At 40.0% G+C, this 18,827-nt stretch overlaps 1 protein-coding gene across 1 annotated transcript in view; it reads right to left on the bottom strand.

The window, feature by feature from the left end:
* The window catches only part of CIT (citron rho-interacting serine/threonine kinase), a 77,998-nt gene that overhangs the window by 14,066 nt on the left and 45,105 nt on the right, over positions 1-18,827 (bottom strand). The window contains exons 22-35 of the mRNA XM_075434457.1: positions 18,492-18,689; positions 16,252-16,305; positions 8,375-8,572; positions 7,750-7,943; positions 7,106-7,241; positions 6,575-6,679; positions 5,050-5,190; positions 4,769-4,876; positions 3,909-4,071; positions 3,498-3,662; positions 2,127-2,264; positions 1,670-1,850; positions 1,370-1,461; positions 722-826 (exon numbers count right to left, since the gene is read on the bottom strand). Of these exons, the coding sequence (XP_075290572.1) occupies positions 722-826; positions 1,370-1,461; positions 1,670-1,850; positions 2,127-2,264; positions 3,498-3,662; positions 3,909-4,071; positions 4,769-4,876; positions 5,050-5,190; positions 6,575-6,679; positions 7,106-7,241; positions 7,750-7,943; positions 8,375-8,572; positions 16,252-16,305; positions 18,492-18,689 (1,978 nt within the window). The remainder of the gene's footprint in view (positions 1-721; positions 827-1,369; positions 1,462-1,669; positions 1,851-2,126; positions 2,265-3,497; positions 3,663-3,908; positions 4,072-4,768; positions 4,877-5,049; positions 5,191-6,574; positions 6,680-7,105; positions 7,242-7,749; positions 7,944-8,374; positions 8,573-16,251; positions 16,306-18,491; positions 18,690-18,827) is intronic.

Raw genomic sequence — 18,827 nt, 5'->3', positions numbered from 1 at the left:
GGTCCTGCACAGACTAGCTACTTACAGCTAAATATTAGCTGGATGTATGCAAACTATACATGCAATGCTGTCTCTACTAAATAAAAATAATTTCTTGCCTTTTATTCAAAAGAGAAAGAAATACCATTGCGGAAAAAAGTACAAAAACAGCCACTTGACTAAAGTTTTCCCTGTACTGTTCAAGAAAAATCTGTAAAAATTGGTTATGGAAACCTTTGTTTTTAACAATCTGTATCCTTTAATGTTAAAATCAAGACATACATAAATCTTTTCATCAGTTCTATTCAATACATACAAATCAAAACATCAACATTTTTTCATCATAAGAGACTGTATACACCCCACAGTATTTCTAAGTTAATGACTTTCTGGTTAGAGCACAAGGGTGGCATGAATTATGACACTTCACACTTGATAGAGAGCATCGAGAGAAGAACTTTAAGTAAACCGAGTGCTTTCAAGTACGTTACAAAATTCTTATAATTTACTTCCATTTGGTTCGATGATTATATTATTCACAGTTGAACTATCATGACAGAAGCAACCACCTACGTGTAACTAAATCTAGATGACTGACCTATTCACCTAGTTCAAATAGAGGTAACCTCAAAATTACACAGTTACAGAGTGAAAGGGAGAAAATCCTGTTCAGCCAAGCAGAATGCCAGCTGATGGCAAGCCAGAGGAAATCCATTTGACCTCATCTACATAAGATTCTCACCTGTCTTTGCTGTATTGGTAAGCTCAGTAGCTCCTACAGCTCCGTGAACAGTTACATCACCATCAGGAAGGCAGAGCTCAAATTCCTCCAGAGGCCTCTGTCCCGCTGCAGGGAGAAGGGGGAGACAGATTGAGAAAGAAGAACAAGTAAACAGCAAGATAGGACAAGGGGGAATGGCTGTAAACTAAAAGAGGGCAGACTTAGATTAGATATGAGGAAGAAATTCTTCCCCGTGAGGGTGATGAAACACTGGCACAGGTTGCCCAGAGAAGCTGTGGCTGCCTCCCTCCCTGGCAGTGTTCAAGGCCAGGTTGGATGGAGCTCTGAGCAACCTGGGCTGGTGGGAGATGTCCCTGCTCATGGCAGGGGGGTTGGAACCAGACAATCTTTAAGGTCTATTCCAACCCTTACTATTTTATTATTCTATGAAAACGAAGTGGATACACGCTGGATGTTTCACAGCTGGATGGTTATGACAAACCAGCTAGTAAAACTGTGAAGGATCTAGAAAAACCACAGTGTTGCCTTATTACAGAAGACATAGCTAAATTCGGTATGGCCACAGCAAACAGTCACAATCTTTGAGCCTCTCAATGCACCAAACAATATCTGAAGATTAAAAAGTTCTTCCTAGAAATGCTAAGTTACCTTCTCTTGCTTCTGCATCATAAATGAGCACTTTCGTTCCCTCCAGGACAATATACTTCCTGTCCCAGCCCTGCTGCCCACGTTTATTATTCCTGAAGGAAACAAGCACAAAGCCATGTTGGATTTTCCGCTTGGATTCTGAATAAAACAAGCATGCAATGCCTAGAAAGACAAATTTCAGTGCTAATAAGTAATTGTAATGGGCATGTACCGATTATCACATTGTAAGAGCCAGGATAATACAAGGAACTGATCCAAATGTTTCAGCACCTGATATGGCACCAAGATTCATGTTTATACCTCGGCACTTTCATCCATCCTTCGAGACGCAGACTGCTGCTTGGCTCCTTCAGCTGCAGACCAGGAGAATTCATTTTATCCCGGCAGAATGCTTCAGAGAAGTGCGTGGCATATTCTGCTGGCAGTCCACAAGTAGCTGGCAAGCAAGTTGAGCATTTTGGGTGACACATCACCTGGCATTCTGACAGAAGGACAGAGGAAAACTTCTGTTAAATGACAAAAAAGTCATGACAGCTGTCTCTCAACTTCTAATGCATAAACCCCAGCTTTTCCAAGAATCTCCTTCTACTCTAAGCTGTCAGATGTTTTCTAATGTAGAATGTTTGCACCAACTAGTTTCAAAGTCTTCATACTCAGTCCTTTCTTCAGCTTTCACTGAAAATCTGTTCTAGATGGCTGACGCTTTTTCATTCTGCCGTCCAGTTAGGCTTGGTTTACGCACACGGTCTGCTCTTACCAAGACATTTAGATGCCTGCCGTCCAAAGTGCACAGTATCCAGACACACCGCACATTTTGTTGCTCTCATATTTAACCCCACGTTAAAACGATGTGGGATATTATGATGCATTCGCTCTTTCAGGCGTCGGCTGTACTCTGGAAGTGACAAAGTTTATTATCAGGATGAAAACTGTGATACGGATGAAAATTATAGTAGGTTTTGGCATTTTAAGGCCAAGGTAATAAAAAGTGACTACATATCTCTATCAAAGCCCTGCTGAACACGGACACTGTTTTCCTTTACAATCTGCTCATCGTAAGCTACATTACCACCTCAGTAATTACCTTATGCAGCTGCACCGAAAGTGCCATTTGAGAACAGACTGCACAACTGAAACGGCTAATGCCTGGTGTAGCAAGATCATGTCAATAGAACCATCTGCGTTTCAAGTCTGCACTCTTACAATGTGCTAAACCAATCTCTCAATTTTGCTCGTAGCTAACAAACCTTTCAACGCCTATGCTGTTGTAACCAATACGTAGCAGGCCTTCTTCACGCAGCCTTTGTGCTCACCATCAGCACCAGCGTATCCTAGAGCATACCTAAATCCCTGTAGTGGATCTATATTGAACACAGCTTATCGTTCAAGGCACGGTCTTTTGCTGCTGAACATGATTCTCTTCCCTGCCCATGATCCGCCCCCGAGGACATCTTCCCGTGCTGACGTTACCCATCCTCACAGCGCCCTGTTCCTCCCCAGCTATCTGTGATGGCTGGACAAGTTTGCGAGTTCCGGCTTGCTCCAGCTAAAGGCTAGAGGCTTTAGTTCAGAGTCTCTGGGTTCAATGCTCACTCTGGAATACTGGTTAACTAAGAATAAATGAGCAGAGCCCTCAATCCTTTAATTTCTTCTGATGAAGGGTACCCCTTTTTTCTAGTTAATAGGATGTCAATGTCATCTTTGACCTGGTATCTTCCCTTTATGCCTAAGCAAAGTCTTTTCCCTTTACCAAAAGGTCTTGACAGAAACTTTCTGCTCAGCAGAACAAATCTGCAGTTTAGACAAACAGAAATATTAACTACTAAGGAAACAGCCATAAATCCTTTTGATCAATGCAGAGTACAGAAAACATACTCCTTTGGAAAAAAACCCATGCTCTTAAAACAGTTCATGCTAATAATTATTTTATTGCTGAAGTTTTCAGAAATAAATGATATAATACAAATAGAGAATTCTAAACCAAAAACAAAAGCAAAACCTATCAACTAATATCCCTATCATGAAAAAAATCTGGTTTTGATTTTTTTTTTTTTTTTTTTTTTAAAAAGAGATAGCATTGAAATAGTAGACAGAAAAATAGTAAGATAAAAGTTCACCAAGAACTTACCCTCTGGCGTGGAAGATTCCTTCCTGCGACTGGAGGGTGGAGCTAGCAAACTGATCGGAGTAGGCTGATGCTCCGGTGAGCGGACTATGGCAGACATGATGATCTGCTGCCTGGCTGTGGCTGGAGTAGATGGATGAGGGTGGTCTGATATTTTCCGATGAGCAGCTATAGACGAGATAAATGCCACTCATTAACAAAACCAACACAAAACACTCATTCACAGCAGTGGTTCTGTGTAACCGTTCAGTGGTTACGACTCACAGAAAAAAGCGTAGCCTTACTGCAGCTTCACAGCAGTAGGTAAGAATTAAACAACATATGCTACTGCTATAGTGGCACACAATTAAAGGCACAGTTTCAGACCAAAAACGTGCATCTCCTTCCAGATTCACCTTTTCTGTTAACCCCTACCTTCTTCACGAGCAGATCTGAGTTCAATGCGTGTTTTCTGTAGAGCCTCCTCTAGCTCAGCAGAACGAGCCTTCTCCTTCTCCAGTGCCACTTTCAGCTCATTGTATTGCAGGGGAACCTGTGTGGGTAAAGAAGGGTCCTCTTTCCGCCGACTAAACAGGCCCTAGCAACAGAAACACACAGACAACTCCTAACTCCTAGTAAGAGATGGCTTAAACTAGGCAAAGTGAAACTAGCTAGTGGCAGCCCGGCCAGAGGGCCTAATGTTAATTCTGATATGCGTAAGGATGGATTTTTAGTTCATATTGGCACTGGAGAGAAAACGTTGAGATCTGGATTAATTTAAAGAGGGACGTACGTTACCTGTTAGTACTCACACCTTGAGTTTCCGAAAGCATCTAAACAGAGTATCTCAAAATACATGGTTAAAATTAAATTAATTAATTCAAAATGACAAAACGGCTTATGACAAAGATGCGACACAAGTCACATCACCTGACTACTCAGTCCTATGCTGTAACTACAAGACAACCACTCTAGATACACAATATATTCATACACTCATACATACTTACCATTAAGAAAAAAAGCATGGTTAAAATTCTGTATTCCTACAGCCTCACTGAGGTGTAGCTACTGCATTGTAACCTGAGTATTGTAGGCACAACCAAATGCTGGAAGAGCCACAAAGAACACATTCTTCCTGGTAAAGTTTGCGTTCAGCAACTCAGAATGCTCTTAAATGATGACATGCTTGTGTTACACAAAGAAAGATAAAACAGAATATTACGAATACACAGCACGTCACTAATCACAAAACCATCATTTAATTCCATGCCTCTCAAACCTTTTTCACCCACCTTTTTCTTTTTTGCTGGTTGGTCCATCTTGGCCTGCAGGAAATCAATGAGTTTGGTTTGCTGAGAAATAGTGCCCTCCATTTTCACTTTTTCATGGGAATAGAGAACCTGTGAACCACACACACTCGTAAGAAATTTCATCTTTATAGAAGAAACAGATAACTCAATAGCAGAACAGAACTAAAAAATAGCGTAAGGGAAGTGCCACACAGAAACAGTAGATCACATCCCAAAACCCCACAGGGAGCAGAGAGCCCTGCCCGCTGTTCCCTCACCCTCACCTGAATGTTTTCCAGCTGATATTCCAGGTCACTTCTTTCAGTCTTCAGAAGATCTGCTCGATCCAGAGCCTCTTGCAGACCTTGAGTGAGGCGGAAGATGTGATTCTTTTGCAGATCCATTTGCTGCTGCAGCTTTGCTTGCTGTTAGATGAAGATAAAGGCCAGTGGTTTGGTTCGGTTGTTGGCTTGTTTTTAAATAAAAGCTACTAAATGTTATCACTCCTTGTAAAATAAGCATCATTGCAGAACTTAAAAGTAAACAGACAATTCTTCAAAAGCTGAAAGATTACTATATTCGAGAAGTTTTCCTTCCTATCAGAAAACATTATGGCTACACAGGCATTTCTATGCAGTGTATTTATATTAATTTGTAGCAACACCATTTCATTCAACTGCATGTTCAAGTTACTTGCTTTTTTAAGCTTTTCAAATCTTGTAGTTGTTAAAAAGACTGCACAGACATGAAGAATTTCTCGATGTCACTTTCTCAAGCTCTCTGTACAACCACCAGAAGCCATCTCAGTACTTTGTAATTAAAAAAAAAATATATCTTTCCAATAAACCACAGTAAACTCCTTCCCCTGTAGCCATATGAGATAAGGAAAATGATGTCCAATTGTTTACATCTTTGTCTTCTACTAACAAGAGAAAAGGGCATACAATAAATTACTCTTAATTCCTTCAGGTTTTATACTTTCTTGATGAGAAAGTCCCTGAGTATGAAGACCATTAATGCTCACATGTCATGAAGCAAGAGCCAGAAATCTTTCCCTGTCATGCAGAATGGAGTTCTCCGCTCTGGAATAACTTGTCAGTACCCCATGTACACCAAAAGTTGCCCTGTCTAATCACCTGGAACCAGCCTTCCCCCGGAATTCTCCTCTGTAACCTCTTCCCCCGCTGCCCAGGCCTGCCTGCCTGCTCTCAGTGTCTCACCGATACGGTGCAGGCATGTGAGCTTGGATCAGACTTCTGCGATCAAGCTAAATTATGAACAAATTGCTGTGAGAAGCCTCACCTGTGGCTTCCACCCATGCACCCTCAGCACGCTGGCTCCAGAGCTGGTTCTAAGCTACAGTCCTTGCACTTGTTCGGGTCAGAGCTACATTGTAAGAATGCTGTGCCTTGCAGACCTGACCTAGGATGCGCCTCATCACCTTCTGCAATGACTACTGGGCTGCTGTCTGAAGTGGATTGCCTTCACCTAACCCGCTCTGCTCTTCTTGTTCAGGTACCGTGGGACTGCGCCCACAGGCTGCAACGTCCCAGTCCGTGCCTGACTTGCTGTACCCTTGGCTCCCAGCTCACCTTCCCCTGAAAAGCAGTTCACTCACTTTCACTGCTCCCTGACATGGCCACACACTTCGCAAAGTGTGGGGTTTTTTTTTAACAAAACCTCCAACTTCATTAATCTCCCCAGTTATATAGAAGAAGGATGGATGTGTAACACTGCTAATCACACATCTTCCCCCCCTCAAGAGGTGGAACCTTCTTCTGACGTTACAACGTGAATTCCCAAGGTTACCTCCTCCAGAAGCCTCTGCTTGAGCTCCCTTTCTGTCTCAAGCTTCTGTTGTAAACTGCGTGCATTCATCTCCAACATAGCATGCTTCTTCTCCAGGTCATTGAGCTAGGCGGGTGAGATAGATGGTCAGAATAACATTGAACGTTAATAAAAATAGCGTTCTGCAATCTTAAAATACAACTTCACCAAGCACACACTAAAGAACAATGATACAATTATCCTCTACTTACTATAAGGGGGGAAACCAACCAAACAACATTTTGCTATGTCATTGCTCAAACGCAGATATCAAGTCATTGAAGGACTTAATTGTACACTCCGGGCATCACAGGCTGCTTTCTGCTTTGGTCTTTTGCAAAAGGAAATCCAAGGTCTTTGGCTTGAAGACAGAATTCTATTCTATGACCTCCAGCCTTTCCCTTTTGCTCTAACATATTGAAAAAGATGTGCTCGAGACCACATTTCCACAAGTAATATCTCTAGAAAAGTATCTCATCTAATTATGAAAGTCTAGGGTTGAAAGTCACTTACCTTATCAGAAAGGCTCTCAGCTTTGAGTTTTTGTTCCTTGAGCGCTTGCTGGAGCGCTAGGATCTCTGCCTTGTGTTCTTTGACAGCCAGTTCCACCACCTGGCGAGATTCAGTAATACGCTGATCTGCTCTCACTCTGTATTAAAATGGAAAATAAAGTTACCTAACTCCTTTCTGGGCTTGACCTCTTCCTAGCATGCAGTGGCATCAGTAACTCTTTCAGGGGTTTGCCTCAAATGCAAGATATTACTTTATAAAGCCAGACTGTTCCCTGCACACTTTTATGTTGTATAACCCCGTTCCTGCCCCTGCCAGAACAGCAGCCTGGAAATTTTAAGACCCCGCAGGAAGAGTTAGGAGTAAAGACTATTTTTCCATATAACAAAGCAGAAGATAATAAATCAAGACACTTTATAAATTACAATGGTATATACCGCTCCCCATGAACAGCTCACTTGCAAAGAAACAAAAGGAACAATATCACTGGTGAATGACTATTAACTAATAAACCATTTTTAGAACTACCTCACCAGAATTTATATTTAGTTCCAACTCCCATATCCTGTTCTAAATATAATTTTTGTACTGGCTTCTATAGAGCATTTTCATAAAAGCTAATAAAAGGAGGAGGAGGGGGGAGAGACCTGCTCTGTTTCTCAGTATCCAGCATCCTCTGCAACTCTCTAACTCGACATTCAAACTGGGACTTCTCATCCCCGAGGACACTTCTCCATGCTTCCCACTGGCGCTCTTTCTCCAAGAGTTCATCATTCAGGGCCTCCAGGTCCATTACTTGCTCTTCCAGCATTGTACATGTTGTCTTCAAGGCCTCCATAGTCTAAAAATAAATCCTCCTATCAATTCTCACATCCCACATCAAGTGTGCACTTTCAGCTTCAGCCTTACCATTTAAAATACAGTACATGCAAATTGGCAGCAAACATAAGCTGGTAAATCACAACCCATTTATTTCAACGCTTCCATACATTCACTTGTGAGTGCCGCTAATGTCAGTTCTATCTCATTACAAAGATTTTGGAATTTCCAGGGTCACAAAATTAAAATGAATAATTCTAAATCACAGTATCTTCAGAGTGCAAAATTTCTAAATAAAATTGCATCAAAGTACAATGGGAAATACCAAAAATTTCCATTCACTCAACTGCTCTGGGAAGGAAGGCCTAAATGCCATTGTCCCTGTAAGCATACTCATTCCTTACAGGTTTGCAGATTTAAAAGAGATTGCGATCCAGACTTATACAGCCTTACTTGTTTCTGACTGGTAAGCTGCATCTCTCTCTCGGTGATCTCTCGACGGAGATGGTCAACTTCACTTCGCAACTGCACAACCTCATCGTTGGCCCCTGAGGCCTCGTCAAGTTGTTTGGACAGGAAGAAATTCTGGTTGTTCAGTTCTGCATTGTCTTCACTGAGCTGGTTCAGCTGCTCTTCCAAATCCGTAATCACCTAGAAAGAAAAATAAATTAAATTACATGTCCGTGAGTACAGTTTTCTGAAAAAGTGTTCTCCTCTCACAGAACCATTTATTGCCAGGCAAGGAGGCAACCTGGCTTTTACATCTTTTAAATTTAAACAAAAGCAATATTGCAATAGCAGATTTTATGCACAGGAGTGTACTTCGATTAGGAATAGAGTTTTGAGAGAAGACAGCTTGATTTTTTTTTTATTGGGAGTATAAATATGCTGCAATGCAATTTACTATCTGAGAGAGAACTGTCGCATCTAAAGCACAGGATTGGGAGTCAGAAGTTCTTTTTGTATTCTCAGTTCTGCTGCTGATTTACAGTGTGCCTTTGCCAAAGCACTTTACCTTTTTTGCCTCAGTTTCCCTTCTCACAGAGGCTTCTGAAGCATGATATTTAAGAAAACAGAACAAGAGGTGCAATAGAGGCAGTACAATCTGACGAATCTGCCTAGCAATTGTTTGTATTACTATATGTAACACTGTATGTGACCAGGAAAAGCAGGAAAATTTTAAGAAATCTATTCTAGCAAAAGTAACAGCATTCTAGATGGCAGCACAGGATATCTGGAGAAAGAATAAAGTGTGGCAGCCCAACAGACTAACTGAAAATCTGTGAAAAACAAAAATTCACCAAGGACAATAGCCTTGCCTTTAACGAAGTGGAAGCGTCTACTTGTTTAATCAGAACAGCATTATGCTACACGCTTTAAACCACACTCCCCTGCAATTTAAAGAAAAATACGAACAACGGAGGGCCATTTTCACAATCCCATCTGATTTTTATGAATGGAAGGCCATGAACACTGGATGGCTGAATAGCTGTACCTCCTCCTAACTCAAAACCAACGTCATCAGAACAGAAGAGAAAGGAACCTAAGTATAATCTTGAAATCAGCTTAATAAAAAGAATTTCAGAAACTGGAAAGCTCTATACAATTCATATTCAACCCTTACAGATATATTCTAGAGGCATTTTTGCCTAGATGTCACAGAAAAGTGATTAAGATACTTCATTAAATGGGAAAAATTAAAATCCCAGAGCACAGTTGGCCACACATTCAAATTTAAATGTTCCAATTTCCTATACAAGCCAAGGACTTCAATATCTAAAGCAGTCGAGCACAGAGCTCTTCTCAGCTATCTGGAAAGATGACAACTATTTCTTTCTGAAGAATCTGTAACGCATATATTGGCAGCCTTTTACTGTGGCTCTCCTAGATCTAAATTAACAGTATTTGATTTTAAACTGTCAGCAGAGACAGTCCAACTGACATTACTCCCTGCTGGGTGGAGTTCCTGCTGCCCATATGTTTAGGGTAAAAGCAAAATGATTCATACTCTAAAACACAACATTTCTAATAAAAATCTGATCATCTGGTTGTCTCTCAATCACTGTTCCTGTCTGTATTCAAACTACATTTTATTCTGTATTGTATGCGTTAAGTCTTCCAAGAACACAGACTGTATCACGAGGATGTGTTAGTGCCCATATTGCTGTAGGGATAAGAAATTAGAAATGTATTTATACAAACAAAAGGAACAAAAGAACGTATGTTTTTACACTGGTTTACCTGCCATCCTTACAAGTAACATCTGAGATTTCTACTAACTGCCAGAGAAGATAACATCTCTTTTTCTTCTGCTTGTTTTCATTTTTATGTTTAACCACATCACAGATCTAGGCAGTTTTAAGATATCTTTTATACATTCATGGTTTCTCCACATATATTCTACATGCTAACACAAGTACTTCCTACAAAAATTATTAAACTAGTTTTGAAATACAAGAAAGCAGAGATGGGGGAAACACAAAACTGATAGGGTGACATACAGAGTTAACACGTCAAACTACTTAATTCACGTTTTAAAAATGGCTGTGTTTCAAGTTGATTTTATGCCTCAAGGGCTGGAAGTTCGGCTCCCATTTGCCTTTATTCTGCTTTGAGATTTTGACTTCTTTCCCTGACTATAACTAAAATTAAAACCAGACCATTTTAGTTTCACTGTTACATTTTCATATGTAGGATATTTCTGGAAAACTTTAGACAAATAACAAAGCATTTAAGAAAGAAGGATTCCAGAAGAAGTGATGTGATCTCCTTTCTTGAGTATTTTCCCAACAGTATATTTATTGACAATTCCAAAATGGCTTGGCTTAAACTCCAAATATATTATAACCTGCATAATGTAATCTATATAGATTGATAAGACTTATTTTTTTAAAGAGACAAAATATGTTCTTCTTGGTACAATTTTCCTTTTTTTCATGGGGAAAGGTGAAATTTGTTGACAAATCCAATTTTTTACAGCTACCTGCATTATGTATAACCCAACTGGGTTACAGAGTTTATAAATACAATAAAGCCTAAATAGTAATGGGTAATACTGACACAGGAAAATGGAACACGTTGTGATAAGCCTGTCCTGGGAACCAAGAAGAAAGAAAACACAGATAAAAAAACCACATTTGATAGGAAACGTTGTCTTAGGCATACATACATACAACCTATGCCAGAATCCTGTACCTGAAAAGAGTTAATACTTTAAGGTATTTTTCTTTTCAGTTAAGGAAATCCCCAGGCAAAAAAAACCAAATAAACCAACCAACCAAACCTGAGCTCTTCTGGAGTTACATTTGTAAGTACATTAAAGGAAAGTCTGTAAGAAAACACTGTTATATCCTCTAGAAACTTATAATACAATTTTAAAAAATCTTCACATTTCAGAGTTTATAAAACAACCAAAGACTTGGAAAAGCAATTCTAGACAATCCAGGCAGCCTTCTCTGTGGCACCATGCCACCACTCAGAGCAACTGAAATTTTCTCTTTAATCAATGCACATCTTCATCACAACTAATGCACAAAACACAGAGATAATCGAACTACACCACACTAATCTTGGCAGATCATTCACTACATGCCACATCTAAGCGCACAACTGATCTTTACACTGATACAGAGGACTATCTCATTTCTAAATATTGCAGAGCAACCCAAGCGTAACAGCTCTTCAGCAAAAGTGACCATTCCCTCCCCATCATGTAGTTTCTGAAAAGCAAAGTGTTTCTCTATCGTGAGATTGTGCAGATTCACAGCTATTACGCCTGGTCCTAAAAACTTATCCAGGCACGGATCACAAATTATCATAGCAACAAGCAGTTCAGGGCCATGATGATGAGGTTTACCTTTCAGACACAATGTACAAAATTTAACCCTTATGTTCCATGTTTCAAAACCACAGGCAAAATAATGAGGGTAAGGAGGAAAGGAAGCAGTTTTAGAATACTAACTGCAGTTTGCAAACTTCGCTGTAACCTTATTCCTTCATGAAGACGTCTCAGTTGCCACCGACAAACGTGCAGGAAAATGCTAGGACTCAGCAAGGTTAACTGTTTCGGGATGCCATCAGCAGCACGTTATTGGGAGTTCAACGCAATTTTTTGTACAACCTTAATTCAGAACTTCCAGATGAATGCATAGTTTTACTCTATCCATTTCCACTCCTCCCCACCCCCACTAATCTTTACTAGAAAGCTAGCTGTCAGACGTAAAGAGGAAAATAGAAAAAGCTAGCTCTCAGCCCCAAATTATTGTGAAGAGGAAGCAAGAGCAGACATCAGACTCACTTCATCTTAACCTATTCACATCTGGATCCGAGAGGCAAAGCTTTTCTAGCGGAGAAATACCAACCATTGTAATGGAGCAGAATACCAAGCCTCTTGATGAAGACAGCTGCAGAGAGGTATCAGTCTCGTATCTCCACCCGTGTGAGCAATAGCATAGCAATGCACTCCTCACTTTCTTCCCCTTTCCACAGTCAGACATCTGTGACTTGAAACATACCTCACACGGAGAACTCGGGCTGCCAAAGCTCGCCATGGCCTAGCTTGAGGCACATTGCTCTCGTTAGCAGCTGCAGAGCAGTAGGACATTGCACAGCCTGCGTTCCTCTCCTTCCCACACCAACCTATTACTGAAACACCTTGCACTCCTCCCTCCTCGTTGTCAGAAGATGCGCTGCCTCTACCAACCATGACCCTCATCCTCAAAAGACGACGATGTCATCATCCATGGCGAAGGGCCCGTTAGCCTCTTGCACAGCAACACCTCATCAACACCCAAGATGTCTCTGATTTTTTGTCAGGCTACAAAAACTACAAAGCTCCGTTCTTGCCTCTAACTGGCACCTCCCATCACATTGTCTGTGAAACAAGAATCAGGGATAACCCCTCCCACCCAACAGCCAGGTTGTTTGGTTTTTTTTTTCTTTATTTTACAAATTTAACAAAGCCATATAAAAGTTTTTGCCTGGGTATTAGCCTTGTTACAGTGGGCAAGACCCCTTTACTTTCAAACATAATTTAGCATTGAAGTATAAAACGTCTTTAGACATAATTTTGGAAGTTCTCAAGAACACAGATTATTCTTGTATGCAACTCTTTGAGCCAATGTGGAATCAGGATCTCAAACCAAGAAGGACTTTATGCATGACTAAAATTACACATGTGTGTAACGGGCTTGCAAATATAATGCCTCAATATCCAATCTCACAGACAAGTGCAGAATCAAGCCTCTTTATGCTTAAGATAGGAACACAAGACAATGACAAAAGAACCTGAAGGAGGGGAGATAAACCTTGTTTATTGGCAATCTCTTGAATAAATGGAAATGCAATATCCAATTAGTATTGAGAAATGCCACTCTCCTTGCTAGAGTAAAAGCAACAGCCTGTACCTGAAGGAAACTAGAAGATTCAGATTGTGGTTCCCTGGAATAGCAGCAGTATTTTACTAAGCTGCGTGTAAATACTTTATAGGATTCTTTTCTTCTAAATATTCATAGACTTTACCACCCGCTTACTGAATGTTTTCTTTTTGGAACAATTCTACTATTATTTAGATAACTTAGTTGCATTTTTAACTTCAAATGTGTTGATGATCCAACAACAAGCCATAATTAAGAGGCAGCTGGAAACAACTGATGAATACGTAAATTTTCCTATTTAAGAAAATGCCTTTTATTTCTACGTCTTTTTCTGATTGCCTAGAAAATACTTTTTAACACTCAAATGGATCATATTTTTGATAGAATAATTCTTTAAATGCAGGGAACTGGTCCTTCTCCCTCAACAGATTTGCTGGATGAGCTATCACTGTGAGAAGATTATGACAAAATGATGTTCTTGGTGTGTGCCCACATGCATCTGTGTGTGTGTGTGTACAGCAGGTACAACAATTTACAATTTTTATTGTAATTATGGATCCTATTAGTTCTTGCACAATTGAGAGACTGAGAGAGCAAAAGCCAGTATTTTCTTTTTGACCTCCAACAGCAAAAGAGAGGTGTCACAAGATGAAACAATGCAGAGCTATCAGAGCAACTGAATATAAATTCACAAACAAGGCAGAAATTACGACCAACAGCATAGCAATGGTCTCTATGTATGCACCCCAAAACACAGCAAATTTAAAACGAACAAATAGCGGAACCAAAAAAATGTCTACTTGGTCAGAGACTGCAGCAAAAGGAAGAACAAGAGTGCAGTGAGGGTACAGGGAAAGCAGACACATTTGTGGTGTGAGCCTTCTCTACAATCGGAAGCTGTGAGCTTTGCGAAGCTAGAGAAGCAGAAGAAATACCAAAGAAAGGAGATTAAGTATTTTTATTTAGCTTTTGAATACTACAAAAGTACTGAAGTAACTCAATCTTTCATTTTTTTTTTCCCCCTGTCTAATCTGATTTTCAGAATTCTTATGCTGCTTTGGGCTTCTCAATGAGACTAAATAAAAAAAAATTCCATACCAAAGTTTGCCAGACTAGTTCCACGAGTTTGTTTCAGGTTAAAATGGCTATCTTTTAAAAATTTGTTAAAAGAATAAACTCACTCATTATCATGCCACATAAGTAGCAGCACATTACATTTTTTCCCTTGAAGTGTTACCTTATTTTAAAAAGGAGTATAAATTCTAATCACCTTCAAATAGAATCATATGGTCACCAAAAAGCAGAGCCTGCATCGTACTGGTCACAATCAGATAAAACTGAGGTGGAAACATCCGGTGAAGGCACCATAATGAACATTCCCTGATCCCTCACTGTCAGCAGAAGATTGTCCTACATTTTCTCTCAGTGCTGCTCCGTAGACAGGATCCCAGACAGCTAGAACTACTTGTAACACAGAACAAGTTTCTATCCATGGTCAATTAAATTATACATGCATTCTCCTGGGCTGGAAAGAGAATGTATGATGAGCATGTATTATTCATTTAGGAACTATTTAATTAATTTCTTATTGATGAGGATGTCTGATCCCACTTATCCCACTGAAGGGCCTTACAATGCACAACACTTTTAGAAATGCAGAACCTTTGAAGCTCTCAACATTCTTGAAATGCTATGGGTCACTCTTCACTGCTGGAGCTTGTTCACCATGCGCACAGAGGCAAAGTGTTACTAGATAATGAGTTACGACCTCGGAAAGGCAGCCAGTGAAAAGAAGCTACAGATTTTCCACAACTGGCTTTCGCCTGCATTGAGAGCACATAAGCATTTTCATAGAAACCTGTCGTTCTGTACAAAGGGCAAGACAGAACAAAAGAAGATAGCTATGGATGCAAGATCTATGATAGCACATACAGAGCTAGAGGATCAATCTAAGTAAACGAAGAAGGGAACAAAAAGTAAAGTTCCTTGTGCAGGATTTCTTTTAGACAGAGGTTAACACACTTCGGTAAGCTCTGCTTGCTCCTTCAGTATATTCTGTGAACAGAACAGAAGAATCCCCTTGCTTAGTGCTAAAGAGCAACTGAGGAAAACAGAATAACTCTCATCCTGAAAAGATATTTTGAAAGACGAAAACTCCTACATTAGACACTTAGTCCTACAGCATGAAAAAATAAGTTCGAAAAATCACTGGAAATAGGGAAACAATCAACATAAAAAACCCCATCAATTAAGCCCTGCTTACAGTGTGGGGCAAGGAGAAAAAGCCAAGGAAGATCAGCAATCAGTGCTGCACCAGAGGACTGTGGCCCTTCTGTAACTCACATCACTGGAAGACAGATGCTTTTCATCAGGCATCATAAGTTTGAAGACAGCGTTAATCTGCAAGAATCTCTCTTGATTGACAAACCCTCGGACATCTGTCCTGGATTGATGAAATGAATCTAAAAACATGTCAAAAGATCTCAAGCAATAGAAGGTGCAAATTGAGATCCTAGAGTCATCTGCAATTTGAGCAAATGACTACATGGCAATGTGTTACTTGGAACCGTAACGTTTCTTGCCTGTTCAAGCAGGGTTAAAACCCAGAGTAGCATGAAGGCTCCTCCACTCTGGCCCAGAAAAGATCTTCACCCCTACAATCATTTTTTGCAGCTGCTACACCATTCTTATTAGCTGCACTGCAATGAGCTATTTGAATTTACTTTCTTCTCCAAAAAGAAGAATGGAGTCAATTCCATGATCAGACTAAAACCTCAAAATTGAGGTTTACCTGAAACCTAGAAGAAATTATATCCAATCTGTCTAGATCCTCCAAACACCTTGAAGCCAGAAGTCCACATTAAGAACTAGTGTCATCAAGGATTAAATAAGTAAATTGTTTGTTTCCTTGTCCTTAATTTCAAAATAATTCAATGATCTGTATTTAATACTCACTGTGCAGCTATTACGAAGGGCTTCAAATTTACGCTGGATTTCATCTCTATGTGCCTAAAGGAGGTAAGAAGTTAATCATCAATTTTTCATACATTAGAATTCGAATCCAACAGCTGTTGCTAAACAAACTGCAGAACAATCTACCAGCAAGCAAAGGTTGGAAGGCAGATGCTGCAGGCTACGCAAGCACTCTGTAGTGGCAAAGAACTGATTAGCAAAAGTCACATCCTACTTAATCAACATACACTTGCACTCCCAATTCTGAACTACTTTAGAAAAATGTACAAACTCAAGAATTGAATTATGCAAAAGGTTCCATCTGAAATGGTCACCAGAAGACAGATCGATTCCATGTTAAGTTTGTACATTCTTGACATTTAAATTTGAGTTGGTTTTACTTCCATATCCAGATTGGTATGTTATATAAAATAAATACTGCATACAATTTAACGCTTGCAAAGAAAAACTAAAATGAAGCATTATGCAAGCTACCCCCAACAGCTCTGCCAATCTACCTGCATCCTACTATGACGTACCATCTAATCCTGAGCCTCTCTGAAAAGCAGTGATGAAATGTAACAATCAACTCTTCAGAAGACAGCATCCAAAGTATGGAAAAGTGCAAACACTTATTTTGAAGAATGCAGTATTGCATGCACCATTTTACCTCCTAATTTACAAGCAAAGCATGACAAAGCAAAAGTTCTTGTTTCAGCCTCATGGCCTCTCTCAAAATTCAAACTGATTTAACAAGTGTCTAATGTCATATGCTATCTGAAAACTTCACAAATGAAAGGTTAGTGCGCTAGCACATCCAGCCACCTTTCTTCATTCTGAACATTTTCCTTAGAGCCAAGAGACTAAACAGGAAAGAACTCTTCAGCAGAAGTCAAATATGAGAGCTAAAAAGCTATCTTACCACAGCAGGCAATGTGAAAAATAAAAAAAAAGTGCATTCAAAAAATCTGTAGCAAATACTCCCAAGCCCACCCAACTGCACTCTCTTATACAGCTGGCCCAAAAGCACTACCATGTTGCCACATTAACTGAAGCAATAACTGAGTGGACACAGGTCATAAATATTCCTCTGTTTCACTGGTGGGGTAGGGTAAAGATACCCAGCACATCGCCATCCCATTGCCAGTGCTATCAGTTGTTATGCAAAGCTTTCAGCTGGGAGGGGACCACCTCAGTTTTGAGCAAAAAGAAACCGATGCCATGTTCTATTCGGTTCTTAAGCCTCGATGTTGCTGCGGCATGTACCCGCCATGGTTCTCCCATTCATCTACTCAAAGCATCAACATCACACAGCACCTATCGCAGCTGAGCCCACCACCCCCTTCCAAAAACAGCAATGGCAGAAATATTCAGAACAGCTCTTTGATCAAATGCCACTGGAACGAGAGAATATGCATTTTCAACACTTCAGAATAACTGGATTTGAAGGTCATTGAAGGCTGCTGCCCAATGGGGGTTGGCTGGGAGCAGGGCATACACTTCTCCACTCTATTCCCCCCACAGCCCTGGGAATCTTTATGAAGGAAATATTTCTTAGAATGGAGCAGTTTGAAAGCATCTTTTTGTACTCAAGAGACAGCAACCAGCAGCATATAATTTAGAAGTCCACTTCCTGGGAAGGGCACGGGGGGGACAGGACAGGAATTGTATTTTTTTTTCCCTTTATATCATTCACACACCTCCCCACAGACTGTGAGACACACATGACAATTTTTAATGAAATAAGCGTTGGAATAAAACTATGTGCTAACACTATTTTCCTAGGAATTTGGGATTTTGTTCTTCCAGAATAAGTATCCTCAAAGCAAGATAACTGATAGAAAAAAAAAATAAATCATCAAAACATTTATGATCATCAAGTACTTTCAAACTCATGAGATAGTATTTAAATAAGTAAATCACAGAATAAAACTGCTAACAATAACAATTTCATGTGCAACCTTCACCTCATCACAAAGGTAATAATGCTTTTACAAACAATCCATCCATTTTGGCAGCAATGAACCACTACTAGGAAGCATTCATATGGTTAAAGACAGTAAGACACACAAAATTTGATATTTTGGCCATCCCTGCCTCTATCAACACAGGGCACAATTCATATCCTGTTCTGAAAATTAAAAAATTAAATGGTATAAATTCATTTTAACCTCTTTATGAAACATGCATCTACATAACTCTAATCTGTATATGTAGCTCATAGTACAAATTCTGGGGCTCACCGTGAGAGCTTGAATCTCTTCCTCTGCCTCAGCTGTAGTCTCCTCTAGTTCAGTTTTGGCTTCGCGGAGCTGATTCTCCAAGGCTGTCCGTGCAGCCTGCAGCCCAGTAATTTGAGATTCCCGCTCCTGGAGTGTCAGCTGCAATTCTGTCAACTGCCTTTTGAGTTCCAGCTTCTGTTCTTCATGCTCTAGACTAACCTGAAGAAAGAAAAAGTAACATCCAAATAGAAGTTACTAACAAAGAAAATGTAGGCAATGTAATCTCATTTCAGACTTCACTTTAAGATGCCATTGCCGTGTTTATTCCAAAAATCACATCTTGACAGATTGCTTAAG

The sequence above is a fragment of the Opisthocomus hoazin genome, chromosome 13 (genome assembly GCF_030867145.1).
Source record: "Opisthocomus hoazin isolate bOpiHoa1 chromosome 13, bOpiHoa1.hap1, whole genome shotgun sequence".
NCBI classification, from domain to species: domain Eukaryota; kingdom Metazoa; phylum Chordata; class Aves; order Opisthocomiformes; family Opisthocomidae; genus Opisthocomus; species Opisthocomus hoazin.
The sequence above is the reverse complement of the archived record's forward strand: the minus strand, read 5'-3'. Positions and strand labels throughout refer to the sequence as shown.